This window comes from Salvelinus namaycush, chromosome 21 (assembly GCF_016432855.1).
Source record: "Salvelinus namaycush isolate Seneca chromosome 21, SaNama_1.0, whole genome shotgun sequence".
Lineage (NCBI taxonomy): Eukaryota > Metazoa > Chordata > Actinopteri > Salmoniformes > Salmonidae > Salvelinus > Salvelinus namaycush.
The window spans coordinates 34,874,714-34,890,834 of NC_052327.1; the positions used below are offsets into that span (position 1 = coordinate 34,874,714).

The 16,121-nt window shown below is 45.2% G+C and overlaps 1 protein-coding gene across 1 annotated transcript in view; it reads left to right on the top strand.

Annotated features, from left to right (window-relative positions):
* The window catches only part of LOC120065870 (neuron navigator 2-like), a 97,213-nt gene that overhangs the window by 60,951 nt on the left and 20,141 nt on the right, over nt 1–16,121 (top strand). Inside the window, exons 4-9 of the mRNA XM_039016915.1 lie at nt 2,501–2,630; nt 8,862–9,168; nt 10,862–11,507; nt 12,642–13,082; nt 14,294–14,454; nt 14,774–14,950. Coding sequence (XP_038872843.1) covers nt 2,501–2,630; nt 8,862–9,168; nt 10,862–11,507; nt 12,642–13,082; nt 14,294–14,454; nt 14,774–14,950 — 1,862 coding nt within the window. The remainder of the gene's footprint in view (nt 1–2,500; nt 2,631–8,861; nt 9,169–10,861; nt 11,508–12,641; nt 13,083–14,293; nt 14,455–14,773; nt 14,951–16,121) is intronic.

Here is a 16,121-nt window from a genome sequence, read left to right on the forward strand (position 1 = left end):
CTCTCTGTTTCTCTCCACCCTGTCTTCTTTTGTTAATGTCTCTCTGTTTCTCTCCACCCTGTCTTCTTTTGTTAATGTCTCTCTGTTTCTCTGCACCCTGTCTCTCTGTTTCTCTCCACCCTGTCTTCTTTTGTTAATGTCTCTCTGTTTCTCTCCACCCTGTCTTCTTTTGTTAATGTCTCTCGGTTTCTCTAAAACAGGGATCATCAACTAGATTCAGCCGCTTACCGATTTTGTTCTTAAGCGGATGGTCAAGAAATAATTACAAATTATTTGTAGACTGTAAATTGACCGCAAGAAGCCCAAACAGTTAACCTCTCTGGGGTCGCGGGACGCTTGCGTCCCACTTGGGGAGCACCCCCCACCCACCCCCCACTGATTAGCATCGCTAGCATAGCGTCACAATTAAATAGTAGCATCTAAATATCATTAAATCACAAGTCCAAGACACCAAATGAAAGATACAGATCTTGTGAATAAAGCCATCATTTCTGATTTTTAAAATGTTTTACAGGGAAGACAAAATATGTAAATCTATTAGCTAACCACGTTAGCAAAAGACACCACTTTTCTAACTCCATCAGTTTCTTACTCCATCAGGTGCTATCACAAATTCGACCAAATAAAGATATAAATAGCCACTAACCAAGAAAAAACTTCATCAGATGCCAGTCTGATAACATATTTATTGTATAGCATAGGTTTTGTTAGAAAAATGTGCATATTTCAGGTATAAATCATAGTTTGCCATTGCAGCCACCATCACAAATCTCACCAAAGCGACTAGAATTACTACAGAGAGCAACGTGTATTACCAATTTACTCATCATAAAACATTTCTTAAAAATACACAGCGCATAGCAATGGAAAGACACAGATCTTGTGAATTCAGACAATATTTCAGATTCTCTAAGTGTTTTACAGCGAAAACACAATAAATCGTTATATTAGCATACCACATGTGCAAACGTTACCCGAGCATTGATTCAAGCCAAAGAGAGCGATAACGTTATCATCGCCAAAATATATTAATTTTTTCACTAACCTTCTCAGAATTCTTCCGATGACACTCCTGTAACATCATATTACAACATACATATAGAGTTTGTTCGAAAATGTGCATATTTAGCGGCACAAATCGTGCTTACACAATGGAAATAGTGTCCAACTACTCAAGCAATCTGCCCGGCGCCATGTTGGAAAGACACCTATTTTTATCAAAAGCTATTCATAAACTTGACTAAAAAAATAAAAGTTGGATATCAATTGAAAGACAAATTAGTTCTTAATGCAATCGCTGAATTACATTTCTAAAATTATCCTTACTGTGCAATACAGGGTTCGCCAAAGCGAAGCTACACAAAAAAAAATGGCGATATATGCGTTTAACATTTTTCAACAGAACAACGATTTATCATCATAAATAGTTCTTACTATGAGCTGATCTTCCATCAGAATCTTGGGCAATGTATCCTTTCTCCGGTCTAATCGTCTTTTGGTCGAAAGATGTCCTCTTGTCCCGTCGAAATGGCCACTAACGTTCGACCGGTACTGGAAACGTGCCCAGCGCTTCAAAGTGCATCACAAAGAAATGCCTCAAAATCGCACTAAACGGATATAAATTGCTATAAAACGGTTTAAATTAACTACCTTATGATGTTTTTAACACCTATAACGAGTAAAAACATGACCGGCGATATATAAGTGGCTAAACCAAAGCTTGGAAGGAGGCCAGTCCCGACGTCCATCGTGCGTCAGGCGCAGGAAGAAAAGAAAGCTACTTCCGCCTTGTGCTCTTTTATACAGGCCCTGATTGCGCAATCGACTCCATTCAAATTGTCACCTCTTACTGACATCTAGAGGAAGGCGTGGGCAGTGTTTGTATCCTCATAACATTTACAGGGACATTAAAACTGACCTGGGACCAGAGGCCAAGATTTCTGAAATCTCACTCCCTGTCAGGAAAAGTGCTGTAGAATGAGTTCTGTTCCACTCAGAGACATAATTCAAACGGCTATAGAAACTAGAGAGTGTTTTCTATCCAATAATAACAATAATATGCATATTGTACGAGCAAGAATTGAGTACTAGGCAGTTTAATTTGGAGACGAATTTATGCTAAGTCGAAACAGCACCCCCCCATAGGCTCAAGAAGTTAACATTTGACTAAAACATAATAATTTCAAACCTTTTTTACATTTGGATACGATCACATACGTCTCTCTATTATGTGTGTGAATACTTTGGAACAGACTTCCAACATTAAAATTACTTGGAGCTGATTTGCTGGTGTTTTTAGTCTTTTCTGTCCCCCAACACTTGGGGGGGCAAAATAAAATAACCCTCGGGCCAAACGTGGGTGGCCAGTTGGGGAACCCTGCTCTACATATTTTTCCCTTTCCCACTCTAGTTATGTCTCTCGTGTCTTACCTCTTTCTCTCTAATAACTTTTACCAAATCTACTCAAACTCTTTCTCTCTTCTGTGTTCCTCTCTTCCAGTTGGGACGACAGCAGCTCGGTGAGCAGTGGGATCAGTGACACTATCGACACAGATGACATCAACACCAGTTCCTCAGTCAGCTCCTACGTCAACACTCCGTCCGTCTCCTGCAAGGACATAGAGGGACAGGTAGGTTCTGCCCCAATCAGGGGCGTGGCAACCATAGAATTAGAATGACAGTGAACAGACATTATGTTGTTTCTTTTTTCTATTTTTATAATAAAGCCAAGAAACGCTTATTAAACTTTAATTTCCCATCAATAAAATCTGAATATAGATCACGTGATGTCCACAGCCAGATATTTCCCTGCTGATTTTCAATTGGTAGTGCTGAGCGATTAACCAAAATGTTTTGGGGTTATTGATCAACTAATTATTAAAATATTTTAATTCCATGTAGATTTTTTTTGTGAGCTATCCAATTATTCACAAGAGAAATGAGGTCAAGTAGAGTCGCAATTCAACGGCTTAGACACGAGAGGTATGTGGCAGTGTCAATCACGGACTACAAAAAGAAAACCAGCCCCGTCGCGAACCCCCGATGTTTTGCTCCCAGACAAACTAAACAACTTCTTTGCTCTCTTTGAGGACAATACAGTACCACCGACATAGCCCGCTACCAGAGACTGTGGACTCTCCTTCGCCGCAGCCAACGTGAGTAAAACATTTAAACGTGTTAACCCTCGCAAGGCTGCCGGCCCAGACGGCATCCCTAGCCGCGTCCTCAGAGCACGCGCAGACCAGCTGGCTGGTGTGTTTACGGACATATTCAATCAATCCCAGTCTGCTGTTCCCACATGCTTCAAGAGGGCCACCATTGTTCCTGTTCCCAAGAAAGCTAAGGTAACTGAGCTAAACGACTATCGCCCCGTAGCACTCACTTTCGTCATCATGAAGTGCTTTGAGAGACTAGTCAAGGATCATATCACCTCCACCCTACCTGATACCCTAGACCCACTCCAATTTTCTTACCGCCCCAGTAGGTCCACAGACGACGCAATCGCAATCACACTGCACACTGCCCTAACCCATCTGGACAAGAGGAATACCTATGTAAGAATGCTGTTCATCGACTACAGCTCAGCATTTAACACCATAGTACTCTCCAAACTCGTCATTAAGCTTGAGACCCTGGGTCTCGACCCCGCCCTGTGCAACTGGGTACTGGACTTCCTGACGGGCCGCCCCCAGGTGGTGAGGGTAGGTAACAACATCTCCACCCCGCTGATCCTCAACACTGGGGCCCCACAAGGGTGCGTTCTCAGCCCTCCTGTACTCCCTGTTCACCCATGACTGAGTGGCCATGCACGCCTCCAACTCAATCATCAAGTTTGCAGACGACACTACAGTGGTAGGCTTGATTACCAACAACGACGAGACGGCCTACAGGGAGGAGGTGAGGGCCCTCGGAGTGTGGTGTCAGGAAAATAACCTCACACTCAACGTCAACAAAACAAAGGAGATGATCATGGACTTCAGGAAACAGCAGAGGGAGCAGCCCCCCATCCCCTATCCACATCGACGGGACAGTAGTGGAGAAGGTGGAAAGTTGAATGTTTACTATTTTTGGCTTTGGAATTTCGATTAAAAAGTTTGTCATTATTTTAATTTCATAATGCATTTCATGTAAAAAAAAAATGGTTTAACCGAAACCGAATCAACCTCAAAAAAGCACTAATTGCTCAGCACTACCCATTTAGGCTGAGGTAGGAGCGTTTAAGCTCTCCTGTGTAATATACCAGGGACTTATATACTTTGATTCTTTTGGCCCCAATCATTTGAATGGGTACATAAACCTGAACATAACTGCATACACTAGGCTGCCTCTTAACTTTCACACTTCAGTTATAGAGGTTGTGGAAGAAATAAGCAGAGTGAAACGTTCATCTGTTTCTGATCTGTGTTATATGCTGATGTGGTTGCTTCAAAGTGTTGATTGAAGTTGCAGCCTAACACACATCACCTCCCACTTCATCTTATCCTGAATGGATAAGATTAAGAATATTCGTAGGTATTTATTCTCAAGTGCACATGTTCACCTTTTAGACTACTGATTTGAGGAGAAGACGTTCTGTTTGCCATATTGTAAAAGTGTCTCAATCTAGATTCTTGAGACTGCATGAAGCAATCCTTTTTAGGTGCTTCTGAACAATGTAGACCAACTAGATTGGCTTATTGAAGTTCACTCGGTGACAAGAGTCACTAGAGACTCAAAGCCACAAGAGGGTAGAATACATTTCAGACGTTGCTTGTGAACCCTCAACCTGCTCCGTCAAGCCTTTGAACAGTGAGTCATTACTCAGTCATGATATGAGGCAGAATTAACTCCAACCCACTCAATTGGGCACAAACTGGTTGAATCAATATTTGCAGCAATAGGTGATAATATCTCTCTAGAAGCTGATCCGTCGTCAGTATTGTGGATTAATTATAATGTTAAGATAAGATTTGAATGGAGAAAGCTGATCCGAGAGCCCCGCTGCTTTTCTTTCGAACCTACCAGTATCCACACATGCCTCAACGACGCACACAGCAAACGTTCTCTCTGCTTGGTGTTTTGGGAAATACAATTGTATCTTTCAAATGTAAATAAAAAAATAAAACATTTTGGCGACCCCGACTTTGAATAACGTTGTTTTAGATGGTTGAAAGCATTGTGATAACACTTGGGAAATTCAACTAACTTTTGCAGTCTTTTTGAGTGGGTGAATATAGGTTGTAATCTCAATGATCAACTTCTCAACCAAATATTACCCACGTTGAAATGACAGTGTCCCCACAGGGCCGTGACTGCACTGAACCCTGCTTTAGAGCTGACCAGGGAGGGAGCCATGGGGTGAACTTTTTTTAAGCTTTATTTGACGAACAATTTAGTCTTTAACAATGATAGCCTACCCCGGCCAATCCCTCCCCTAACCCGGACGACCCTGGGCCAATTGTGCACCGCCCCAATGGGACTCCCGATCACGGCTGGTTGTGATATAGCCCGGGATCGAACCAGGGTCTGTAGTGACGCCTCTAGCACTGAGATGCAGTGCCTTAGACCGCTGCACCACTCAGGAGCCGAATTTATGGGCTTAACTACACACATGACCAAAAGTATGTGGACACTTGCAAGTCAAACATCTAATTTCAAAATCATGGGCATTAATATGCTGCTATAACAGCCTCCACTCATCTAGGAAGGATTTCCACTAGATGTTGGAACATTGCTGCGGAGACTTGCTTCCATTCAGCCATAAAAGCATTAGTAAGGCCGGGCACTCATGTTGAGCTATTAGGCCAGGCTCACAGTTGGCATTCCAATTCATCCCAAAGATATTCATTGGGGTTGAGGTCAGGGCTCTGTGCAAGCCAGTCAAGTTCTTCCACACCGATCTAAACAAACCATTTTTGTACGCACCTTGCTTTGTTCACGGGGGCATTGTCATACTGAAACTGGAAAGGGCCTTTCCAGAACTGTTGCGACAAAGTTGGAAGCACAGAATCGTCTAGAATGTCATTGTATGCTGTAGCGTTAAGATTTCCTTTCACTGGAACTAAGGGCCCGAACTATGAAAAACAGTCCCAGACCAATATTCCTCCTCCATCAAACTTTACAGTTGTCACTATGCATTGGGGGAGGTAGCGTTCTCCTGGCATCTGCCAAACCCAGATTTGTCTGTCGGACTCCCAGATGGTGAAGCGTGATTCGTCACTCAATAGAATGCATTTCCACTGCTCCAGAGTTCAATGGCAGCGAGCTTTACACTCCAGCCGACGCTTGGCATTTCGCATGGTGAGGTTTGTGTGCAGCTGCTCGGCCATGGAAACCCATTTCATGAAGCTCCCAACAAATAGTTATTGTGCTGATGTTGCTTCCAAAGGCAATTTGGAACTCGGTAGTGAGTGTTGCAACCGAGGACAGAGGATTTTTACGCGCTACACGCTTCAGCTCTCTGCGGTCCCCATATGTGAGCTTGTGTGGCCTACCACTTTGCTGCTGAGCCGTTGTTGCTCCGAGATGTTTCCACTTCACAATAACAGCACTTACATTTGACCGGGGCAGCTCTAGCAAGGCAGAAATTTGACAAACTGACTTGTTGGAAAGGTGGCATCCTATGACGGTTGTCACGTTGAAAGTCACTGAGCTCTTCAGTAAAGGCATTCTACTGCCAATGTCTGTCTATGGAGATTGCATGTGTGCAATGTGTGCTCGATTTTATACACCTGTCAGCAACGGGTGTGGCTGAAATAGCCAAATCCACATATTCACATATTTATTTCCACAAATCCATATATTGAAGGGGTGTCCACATGCTTTTGTATATACAGTGAATTAGTAGGCCTGACCCATGTCCTTATCAGATACACCTCAACACTCACAAACTTATGTCTGTCATCATTGCTTATGTGGAAGACTGTGTGATAGAAGCAGTTTCTGTTTTTCCAAAGATAACCACACAATGTTCCTATAGAGAGACAGTCTCTTTTCAGTGGAACATCCCGACAACAGCACTGAGTGAGTTTTTTCAGGAATAAAGCAGTTGGCATGGTTGTGAATGTGATGTAGAATACTGTTCAGCAAGGTTATTTCCAGTCATAAAAAGGAACTGGGTAGACGAGAGGAGCGACTGCAGCTTTGGCACCCGTTTTGTGTTCATGTTTTTCTACCATTAAGGCTTTCACTGCATCCTCCCGTGCCAACGAGTGACTTAAAATCAAACAGTAGAATGCAGACGGCCCCAAAACCAGCTCTTCAAGCCAACATTCAGTCACAAAGTCCCCTCCCATTTTCTCTGTAACTGTATTGCCTTTTATAGAATTGCTTTGTGTTGCATTTTTCTGCTGCTCTGTAGAATATGGCTTGGATTTATTATTGAGGCTATAGAGATAACAGTGTTTATGATTCAGGCTGATAAAGAAAGAGGCCATTAAAATTCTTTCCCTGGCAATCATTTTTTATGAGTATTTTCAGTAGCTAGTTGAACAATGACCTGTTATAACCAAGGCTGACGTAAGTTTGGCGAGCGCTGGGAAAACACACTACAAAACACAGCTTCAACACATTGTTTATTTGAACGGCCAATGTAATGGTCCTGTTCGCCTGCCTCTACCTCTCTTTCTCAAGTCTTTACTTATCCAATTTTTCCATTTTGAGGCGGTAATGTTGATACATGAAGCATGAAGTCGTGATACAAGAAGTCGTCTTTGCTGATTTCCTGTTATAATCACTCCAGGCCCTGTCAGGGACTGTCCAATGTAATCCACTGCTAACTCTCCTGACCACGGTCTTGTTCATTAGGCACCAAACGGAAGCAAATGGACTGAAACAGGGAGGGACTACCTCGACCTGTCCAATAGAAAGCGTTAATTTTCACTTTGTATTGCAACGCGTTTAAAATATATATATATATGTTGCATGCCTTATTGAACTCAACCAATGTTTGTGAAGTGATTCAGCCACATGCCTCAGATGAAAAGCCAGATGGGCAGCAGTGACATCAACCAGCGTTAATGTTCAACCACAGAGTTAATGCCTCAGATCCACACATTACTTCTGAGATGAGAGCAGACTGCACCCAAATTAGAGAAAAATCCTCATCAATATCAAGTTCCTGAATAGGAATCTTTTCCCTTGGCGGTTGAGCAACAGCTCATAGAACAAAGAGGATATTTGTATAATGTGATGACTAAACAAGCATCCTGGTCTTGACGGTGTGTTTGTAATGAGTGCTGTTTGCTGATGAGAATATGAAAGCATTCACAGTAATAGGGACATGTGGAGTTGTTTAACTGGAATGATGGCATAAGGCTGAGCTTATGGTGGGAGGTAATAGACCAGCGTTTCCCAAACTCGGTCCTCAGGACCCCAAGTGGTGTACGTTTTGGTTTTTGCCCTAACACTATGCATCTGATTCCAATAATCAAAGCTTGATGACTAGTTGATGATTTGAATCAGCTGTGTAGTGTTAGGGAAAAACATGCGCCCATTGGGGTCTCCAGGACTGAGCTTAGGAAATGCTGGTCTAGACTAGTAGACCATTGCTTTTCTTTCTGCTTGCTCTCCTAGTGAGATGATTCACGTATCAGTGTTATTATTATACGGATATACTGTAAGTAGAGGGGAGTTAGAGTATGTACAGCAGTGGTGGCTGGTGTCACTTTAAATGGGGAGGACAGGCTCATAGTAATGGCTGGAACAGAGTGAATGGAATGGTCTCAAACACATCTAACACCTGGTTTCCATGTGTTTGATACCATTTCATTCACTCCATTCATTATTATGAGCCGTCCTCCCCTCACCAGCCTTCTCTGATGTACAGTATCTACAGCACAATAAACAGAAGTAACAGATGTTTGACGTTTGGTTTCCCTCAGCTCCAGACGGAAGCAGAGAAGCACTCGGCCATCGAGCAGAACTCTGTGTGGTCCGGCAGCGACGAGGTCAAGAGGTCAGGCGGGGGCTCGGACAACGGGGTCAAAATGGAGTCGGGCTCCAAGTATTGCCGCCACCCCTCAGACATGTCGGACGAGTCGGACAGGAGCTCCACGGGCCGCAATACGCCCTCCATGGCCCACACAGGCTCCTGGAGGCGGGGAATGAGCGCCCAGGTGGGTGTAACCTCGCCCAGGACCAAGGCTCTCATCACGCCAGGCTGTGCAATGCTGAAGACCCATGTTACAGGTACGTTACATACAGAGTAGAGACAGACGGATCCCAGCAGCCACACTGTCTCTATATTGTTCTCTATCGGTCTGAACTATACTGAACAAAAAGATAAATGCAACGAAGTGTGCTCTTCACATGTACCGGGCAGATGGCAGACAATGTGTATATCATGTGGGTGAGCGGTTTGCTGACGTTGGGAACAGAGTGCCCCATGGTGACTGTGGGATTATGGTGTTGGCAGGCATAAGCTACAGACAATCAATCAATCAAATGTATTTATAAAGCCCTTTTTACATCAGCCGATGTCACAAAGTGCTGTACAGAAACCCAGCCTAAAACCCCAAACAGCAAGCAATGCAGATGTAGAAGCACGGTGGCTAGGAAAAACTCCCTAGATAGGCAGGAACCTAGGAAGAAACCTAGAGAGGAACAAGGCTCTGAGGGGTGGCCAGTCCTCTTCTGGCTGTGCCGGGTGGAGATTATAACAGAACATGGCCAAGATGTTCAAATGTTCATAGATGACCAGCAGGGTCAAATAATAATAATCACAGTAGTTGTAGAGTGTGCAACAGGTCAGCACCTCAGGAGTAAATGTCAGTTGGCTTTTCATAGCCGATCATTGAGAGTATCTCTACCGCTCCTGCTGTCTCTAGAGAGTCAAAAACAGCAGGTCTGGGACAAGGTAGCACGTCCGGTGAACAGGTCAGGGTTCCATAGCTGCAGCCAGAACAGTTGAAACTGGAGCAGCAGCACGGCCAGGTGGACTGGGGACAGCAAGGAGTCATCAGGCCAGGTAGTCCTGAGGCATGGTCCTAGGGCTCAGGTCCTCCGAGAGAGAGAAAAACAGAGAGAGAGAGTTAGAGATAGCATACTTAAATTCCCACAGGACACTGGATAAGACCGGAGAAAGACTGATCCTAGCCCCCCGACACATAAACTATTGCAGCATAAATACTGGAGGCTAAGACAAGAGGGGTCGGGAGACACTGTGGCCCCGTCCGACGATGCAATGAACAGAATTGCATTTTATAGATGGCAATTTGAATGCAGAGAGATACTGAGACGAGATCCTAAGGCCCATTATCTTGCCATTAATCCGCCGCCTTCACCTCATGTTTCAGCATGATAATTCGCTGTCCCATGTCGCAAGGATCTGTACCCAATTCCTGGAAGCTTAAAATGTCCCAGTTCTTCCATGGCTTGCATACTCACCAGATATGTCACCCATTGAGCTTGTTTGGGATGCTCTGGATCGACGTGTATGACAGCATGTGCCAGTTTCCGCCAATATCCAGCAACTTCGCACATCTATTGAAGAGGAGTGGGACAACATTCCACAGGCCACTATCAACAGCCTGATCAACTTTATGCGAAGGAGATGTGTCGCGCTGCATGAGGCAAATGGTGGTCACACCAGATACTGACTGGTTTTCTGATCCACGCCCCTACCTTGTTTTTAAGGTATCTGTGACCAACAGATGCATATCTGTATTCCCAGTCGTGAAATCTATAGATTAGGGCCTAATGAATTTATTTCAATTGACTGATTTGTCTCAGTAAAATCTTTTAAATTGTTGCATGTTGCATTTATATTTTTGTTTAATGTATATGTGTTCCTGTAGTGTGTGATGAGGCAGCCAGCAGTCAACCACGGAGACGTTGTGTCTGGTGGGCCATGGTTGATAGACTGTCATGTCTCCACCCACAGGTAAAACGGACGACGCCAAGGTGTCTGAGAAGGGCCAACATCATCTCTCTCCCCGGGCCAAGTGTAGCATGCAGCGCTCCCCATCAGACACGGGCCGCAGCAGTGGAGATGAGGCCAAGAAGCCCCCCTCCTCCTCCAGCTCCAGCCGCACCCCCACCACCAACACCTTTGGATTTAAGAAGCATGCAGGAGGAGGTATGACCATGGTGACAGCCAGCGGAGTGACCATCACCAGTGGCTCCGCCACCCTGGGGAAGATCCCCAAGTCAGTGCAGCTCCACGGGGGTCGGGGTCTTGGTCGCCAGGCCAGTGTGGATGATGGCTACCTACCTGTGAGCTCACACTCCAACCTGCAGTACCGCAGCCTTCCCCGGCCCAGAAGAGCCTCTGGCGGGGGACGCAGCACAAGCCGCTCGTCCAGCACCAGCATCGACTCCAATCTCAGCAGCAAGTCCAACACGCTCCATGGCCCCAAAAGCCGCAGCCAAGTCCCCAAACCCAGCGTTGGTGGCATCCCCCTTCCTGGCTCTGGATCCAACCAGACAGACCGGGAGAAGGGGGTGTCCTCTGAAGCCAGTCCCACAGCCCAGGGAGCCAGGCAACCAGGGGGAAAGTACCCGGACGTCTCCTCCCCTACCATGCGCAGGTCAGCCCACCACCTCCATACCCCTAGCCCCAGTCATCAGGCACTGTCTCACACTAACACTGGATGAGTCTGAGAGCTCCTTCCACCAGCCCTGAAAGCACTACCACACCGGCCTGCTTATGATTCCCACTGGGCAAAACTGGTTGAATCAATGTTGTTTCCACGTCATTTCAACCCCAAAAGCTATGTGATGGCGTTGAATCAACGTGGAAAACTCATTGAATTTGCAAAAAAGAATCAACGTAACTTTTTAAATAAATCCAATGACATGACATTTTTTGTTGATTTCACGTTACATTCACAATAGTTGACAACTCAGTCAAATGTAAATCAAAACTAGACGTTGAACTGATGTTTGTGCCCAGTGGGTTATGTGACATATTCAGGCACAGTGCAAACTGATTTTAGTTGGGACAATCATCATATCAGCATTGTAGTAACATGAAATAAAACTGAGAGCTCTTGGCTTATCGGGGTTTCATGACGTTTTTTGAAGTCTGCCCATGAATCGTGAGTGATTTAAAAGGCTTGGCTTATCACTAGGCCTCTCTTGATATAATGGCCTATCAGTGGTCATTAAAAGCAGGATGACAGGGCCCAGACTGAGGGTCCAGTGTTTTCTCTAGCTTAAACCCAGTGCTGGGCTGACTGGTGTTGCTTTATCTGATGCTGCTGCTTGGACTTATCTAACTAATTGCCTGATGAGGTAATGAGAAAATAGAGCATCTGTTTCCCCTCAGTGGTCTGAGAGTCTACCTTCTCATTTAACCCTTGATTATTTAATGTTGTCCAAGCTAATATAGCGTCTGTAGGACACACTTTACATCCTGCTTTAATGTAAATGACGTGTTGATAAAAAGGCGCGGTAGAAGATGTATGATAGCTGCTCACACGGACAGCCATACCGGACCAGCGAATCAGAGAGATGGATATATTTGTCTTGTGATGATGTGATTATACCATGAAGTAGGGATTGTGTTGTCGTGGCAACGTTATAATACGCACTTGTTTCGCTTATCTTTGCATTAAGGAGTATTTTAATCAAAGATTACTTCAACAATTCCCTGCTTAAACCCATTTACCATTTAACTCTCCTCTCACTCTTCTCCTCTGCTTCCTTCCCGTGCCGTCCAGACTGTTCGGAGGCAAGCAGGCTAAGCAGCAGGCCCCAGTCACCACCGCAGAGAACATGAAGAACTCCACCGTCATCTCCAACCTCCAAGCCAACTCTGGCCAGCAGGGTGGCGCTCTGGACTCCCCCTCGGCCAGTAGCGGGGGCAGTAGCCCTCTGTATGGGGGTGGAGGTCGTCTGGGTGTGGAGGCCCACTCCCTCTCCCCCCTGGCCTCCAGTCCCAGCTCGGCCCTGTCCACCCCCTCCCACAGCCTGGCCTGGAGCAGCACCCTGAGCAGGGACACTCTGAGCCCCGGCTACCCCTCCCTCAGCAGCCTTGCCACCAGCAGCGAGTCCATCGACCTGTCTCTGGGCAGCGGAGGCCACGGACACCACGGCCCTGGTCACGACACACTGCCAGCCTGCGTCAGGAACAACGGCATCAAAACTGGCTTCTCAGACAGGTAGGAGTGGGTTTGGTTTAGGAGCTGCCAGGTGTGGCTATTTGTTTTAATGTCGGCTACATGCTCTCCTCTCTTTTCTTCCCTTTGTATCTCAACCTTCGATCTGTTGTGTTCATGAGGGTTTAGTCCCTTTCTAACAGTAGAGTTTGAGTGGCCATATTGATGATATAGGAGATGATAGGAGACTGACTCCTAGTTGTTGGTGTAATGAAAGCATGGATTCTATCTTGACTGTTGACCTCTCTGTTTCCCCGTTCTATCTGTGCTCCTCTCTCTGTTGTTTACCCTTACCCCTTAACCCCCTACACCACTAACCCCCTCCCTTCCCCCTAGCCTTAGCCCTCTCTCCTCTCCCTTGGGTAGTCCCAGCCGAAACACTTTACCCCGGAAACAGGACAGGTAAATGTGTCTATATGGAGTTAGGCTTGCTTGATGGTGAAACAGCTGCCTGTGTGTAGTGTCCTGTGTTTGTGAAGTGAAGTGACTGTTGGATGTTATCGCTGCCTCCATCTCTTTCACAGCATGCATAACGCCATCTGCTGGCTACACTGGGAAGGACAGGGCTGGAGTCTGAAACATAATCTTGAGATGTATATCAAAGCGTATAGAACTAAGAAAGATCACACCACAGCTGTGAAGCTTCTATAGGTAGCTGTTATCTGTAGCTGTGTCCTGTCTCTATATGTTTTGTCTACGTGTTCAGAATGGCCACACACCTACCTCCACCAAACATGAATTTCCCCTATGTTTAGGTTTTTGGGCTTCTGTGATTAGATGTATATTACACCCGTTGTTTTACTCAAACAAGGGCTGAACTCTCAAAACACATCTCTGTAAGCCACCATTTCCTTGAGCAGTTTACTCAGGAAAAAAATACATACATAAATGTATTTTTTTAAGTATTTTTTTTTGTATAATGTTTTTTGGGGGGGGTGGTATTAAGTATTGTTTTCATGAACGTACATTGCCGTACAACTTCCACCTGTATCATACAATATATGATGCATGATCCCATGCTCTGTGATTTTGTAGACCATGTTGTGATTGTCCACCCTGCACATTATCACACAGCCTTGATGTTACCCATGTGCCTCCCTGTCTACCAACAGCCTAGGTTATTATCATTATCTGTGCAGATTGTGACTTGCAGCATTCACACAAAGATGTGGATGTGAGGTGGATTTTCAGCATCTCCTGTCATCTCTCTGCAGGTACGGCCACCTGCCCCAGCTACGTAGTCATGACGACCCCCGGGATTGGCTGCGTTCCCACTCTGCAGGAGGTCTTCAGGAGTCTGCCGCCAGCTCACCCTTCTACCCCACCTCCAGCCTCACCTCGCCCTCCGGAGCCCGCTTCAACTTCTCCCAGCTTGGTAGGTGTAGCCTCAACCCTCCCTACTCATCACCTTGATTAGCACTGTTGGAACAGTGATAGTCATCATTGCACAATTAACTAAATATTGTGTACATGCTGGCTTAATGTTTCGTCTCTCTCAAGAGACTTCTCCGATAGTAGCGGTGATGTAAGGAAAAGTAGTAGTGATTATATCTGTTATGTTGTATTGCACTCTTACTTTCCACTATGAGTGAAGAGTAAGAGACAAACGGCAAATATCTGATCAATGCCCTCTGTCAATGTCTGTTTTTAAGATATTCTTTGACCTTTGTTATGTGACGGTTGTGTCCCAGCAGGCAGCCCTACCACGGCGGCACAGATCAACCTGGCAAACCTCCGCAGCGGCCTGGCCAATCAGGACGGTTCGTATGACCCATACAATGACCCCCGTCTGAGGAACTCGTCCATGTCTCTAGAGGAGAAGAGTCGCACCATGACCAGCTCTGGGTCCTTCAGAGAAGGCCTGGAGGAGGGTAAGACAGACTGACATACCCCTCCGTCTATCTGCTATCACACAGAGCCTCAGAGAAATTGAGAGCTTGGGACTATAAGGTTCTAGCTGCATAGCCGTGTTCTGTTCAATGTTCTCTAACTATATAGTACTCTAAATACCAGATAAAAATCACTGACACCATTCAAACCAAGAATCATCTTTTTGCAGAAAGAACCTTATCGTCCCAAGCTCTCGAAATGCAGGTACATTTATTTCTTTGTTAGATGACTTCCACTCCACATGCATGTGAACTTCCATTTTACTTCTGAATGGATTATATTTCCTTTAAAAAATCGAGCCATGCTTGCAGATTGTTGTTTACTAAGAGGGTTTTTTGAAAGCCTTTTTAACAGGGCACTATTGAAAGACATACTTTTTCTATTTTACAAAATTAATGTTTATTGAATCCACACGCTTGTTCAACCAACCATTTAAATCACTAGTGAAGTATTTCATTACCTTTATTATTTCAGTCTTTCCACACGTTTACAGTTGAATTGGGACGTACAAAGAAGCAGTTTGTTCGATGTACGTACATAGACTGAGGTTTGATGATTGACTACACTTCTTTGGCTGAATGGCTTGGTGCTCTTGTGGTTTATTGCTTGTCCCGAGGCTCTCTCTTTAACTGATCCCTGTATGATGCCAGGTTCTTGGCTGGTGTTGGCTGTTGATTTGTTCGTGTCCAAGGGCAAGTCTCAGAGTCATGTTGAGCTGTGGTGTTGTGGCATGTAGGCCAAGGTTAGGAGGAGGAGGAGAAGAAGGAAGAGAAAGGCTGATAAATATCTCCTCTCCCGTCGCAGATTGACATCTGACTCAACACCAGCTCTACAGACCCGCTCTCTTTCCAGACAGGAGCAGGCCACAGGGCTGTGTTTGATGGCACCCCAGTGCCTACTTTTCTACTTTAGATCACAGGTGATAGAGTAAACCTGGGAAAATATCTGCTCTGACCACAGTACATGTAGATGTACTCTACCTTCTTTTAGTACTCCTAAATATATGTTTCAGAAAAGACAAGCATCCATTCCCAACTTGAAAAATGAATCCAACGTCCTAGCATGTAAAGGTGTAATCTGGGATTTGTAGTGCAGTTCAATGGTCATTTCAAAGAATAATATAGGTAACTGCCAAAATAATGGAAACACTTG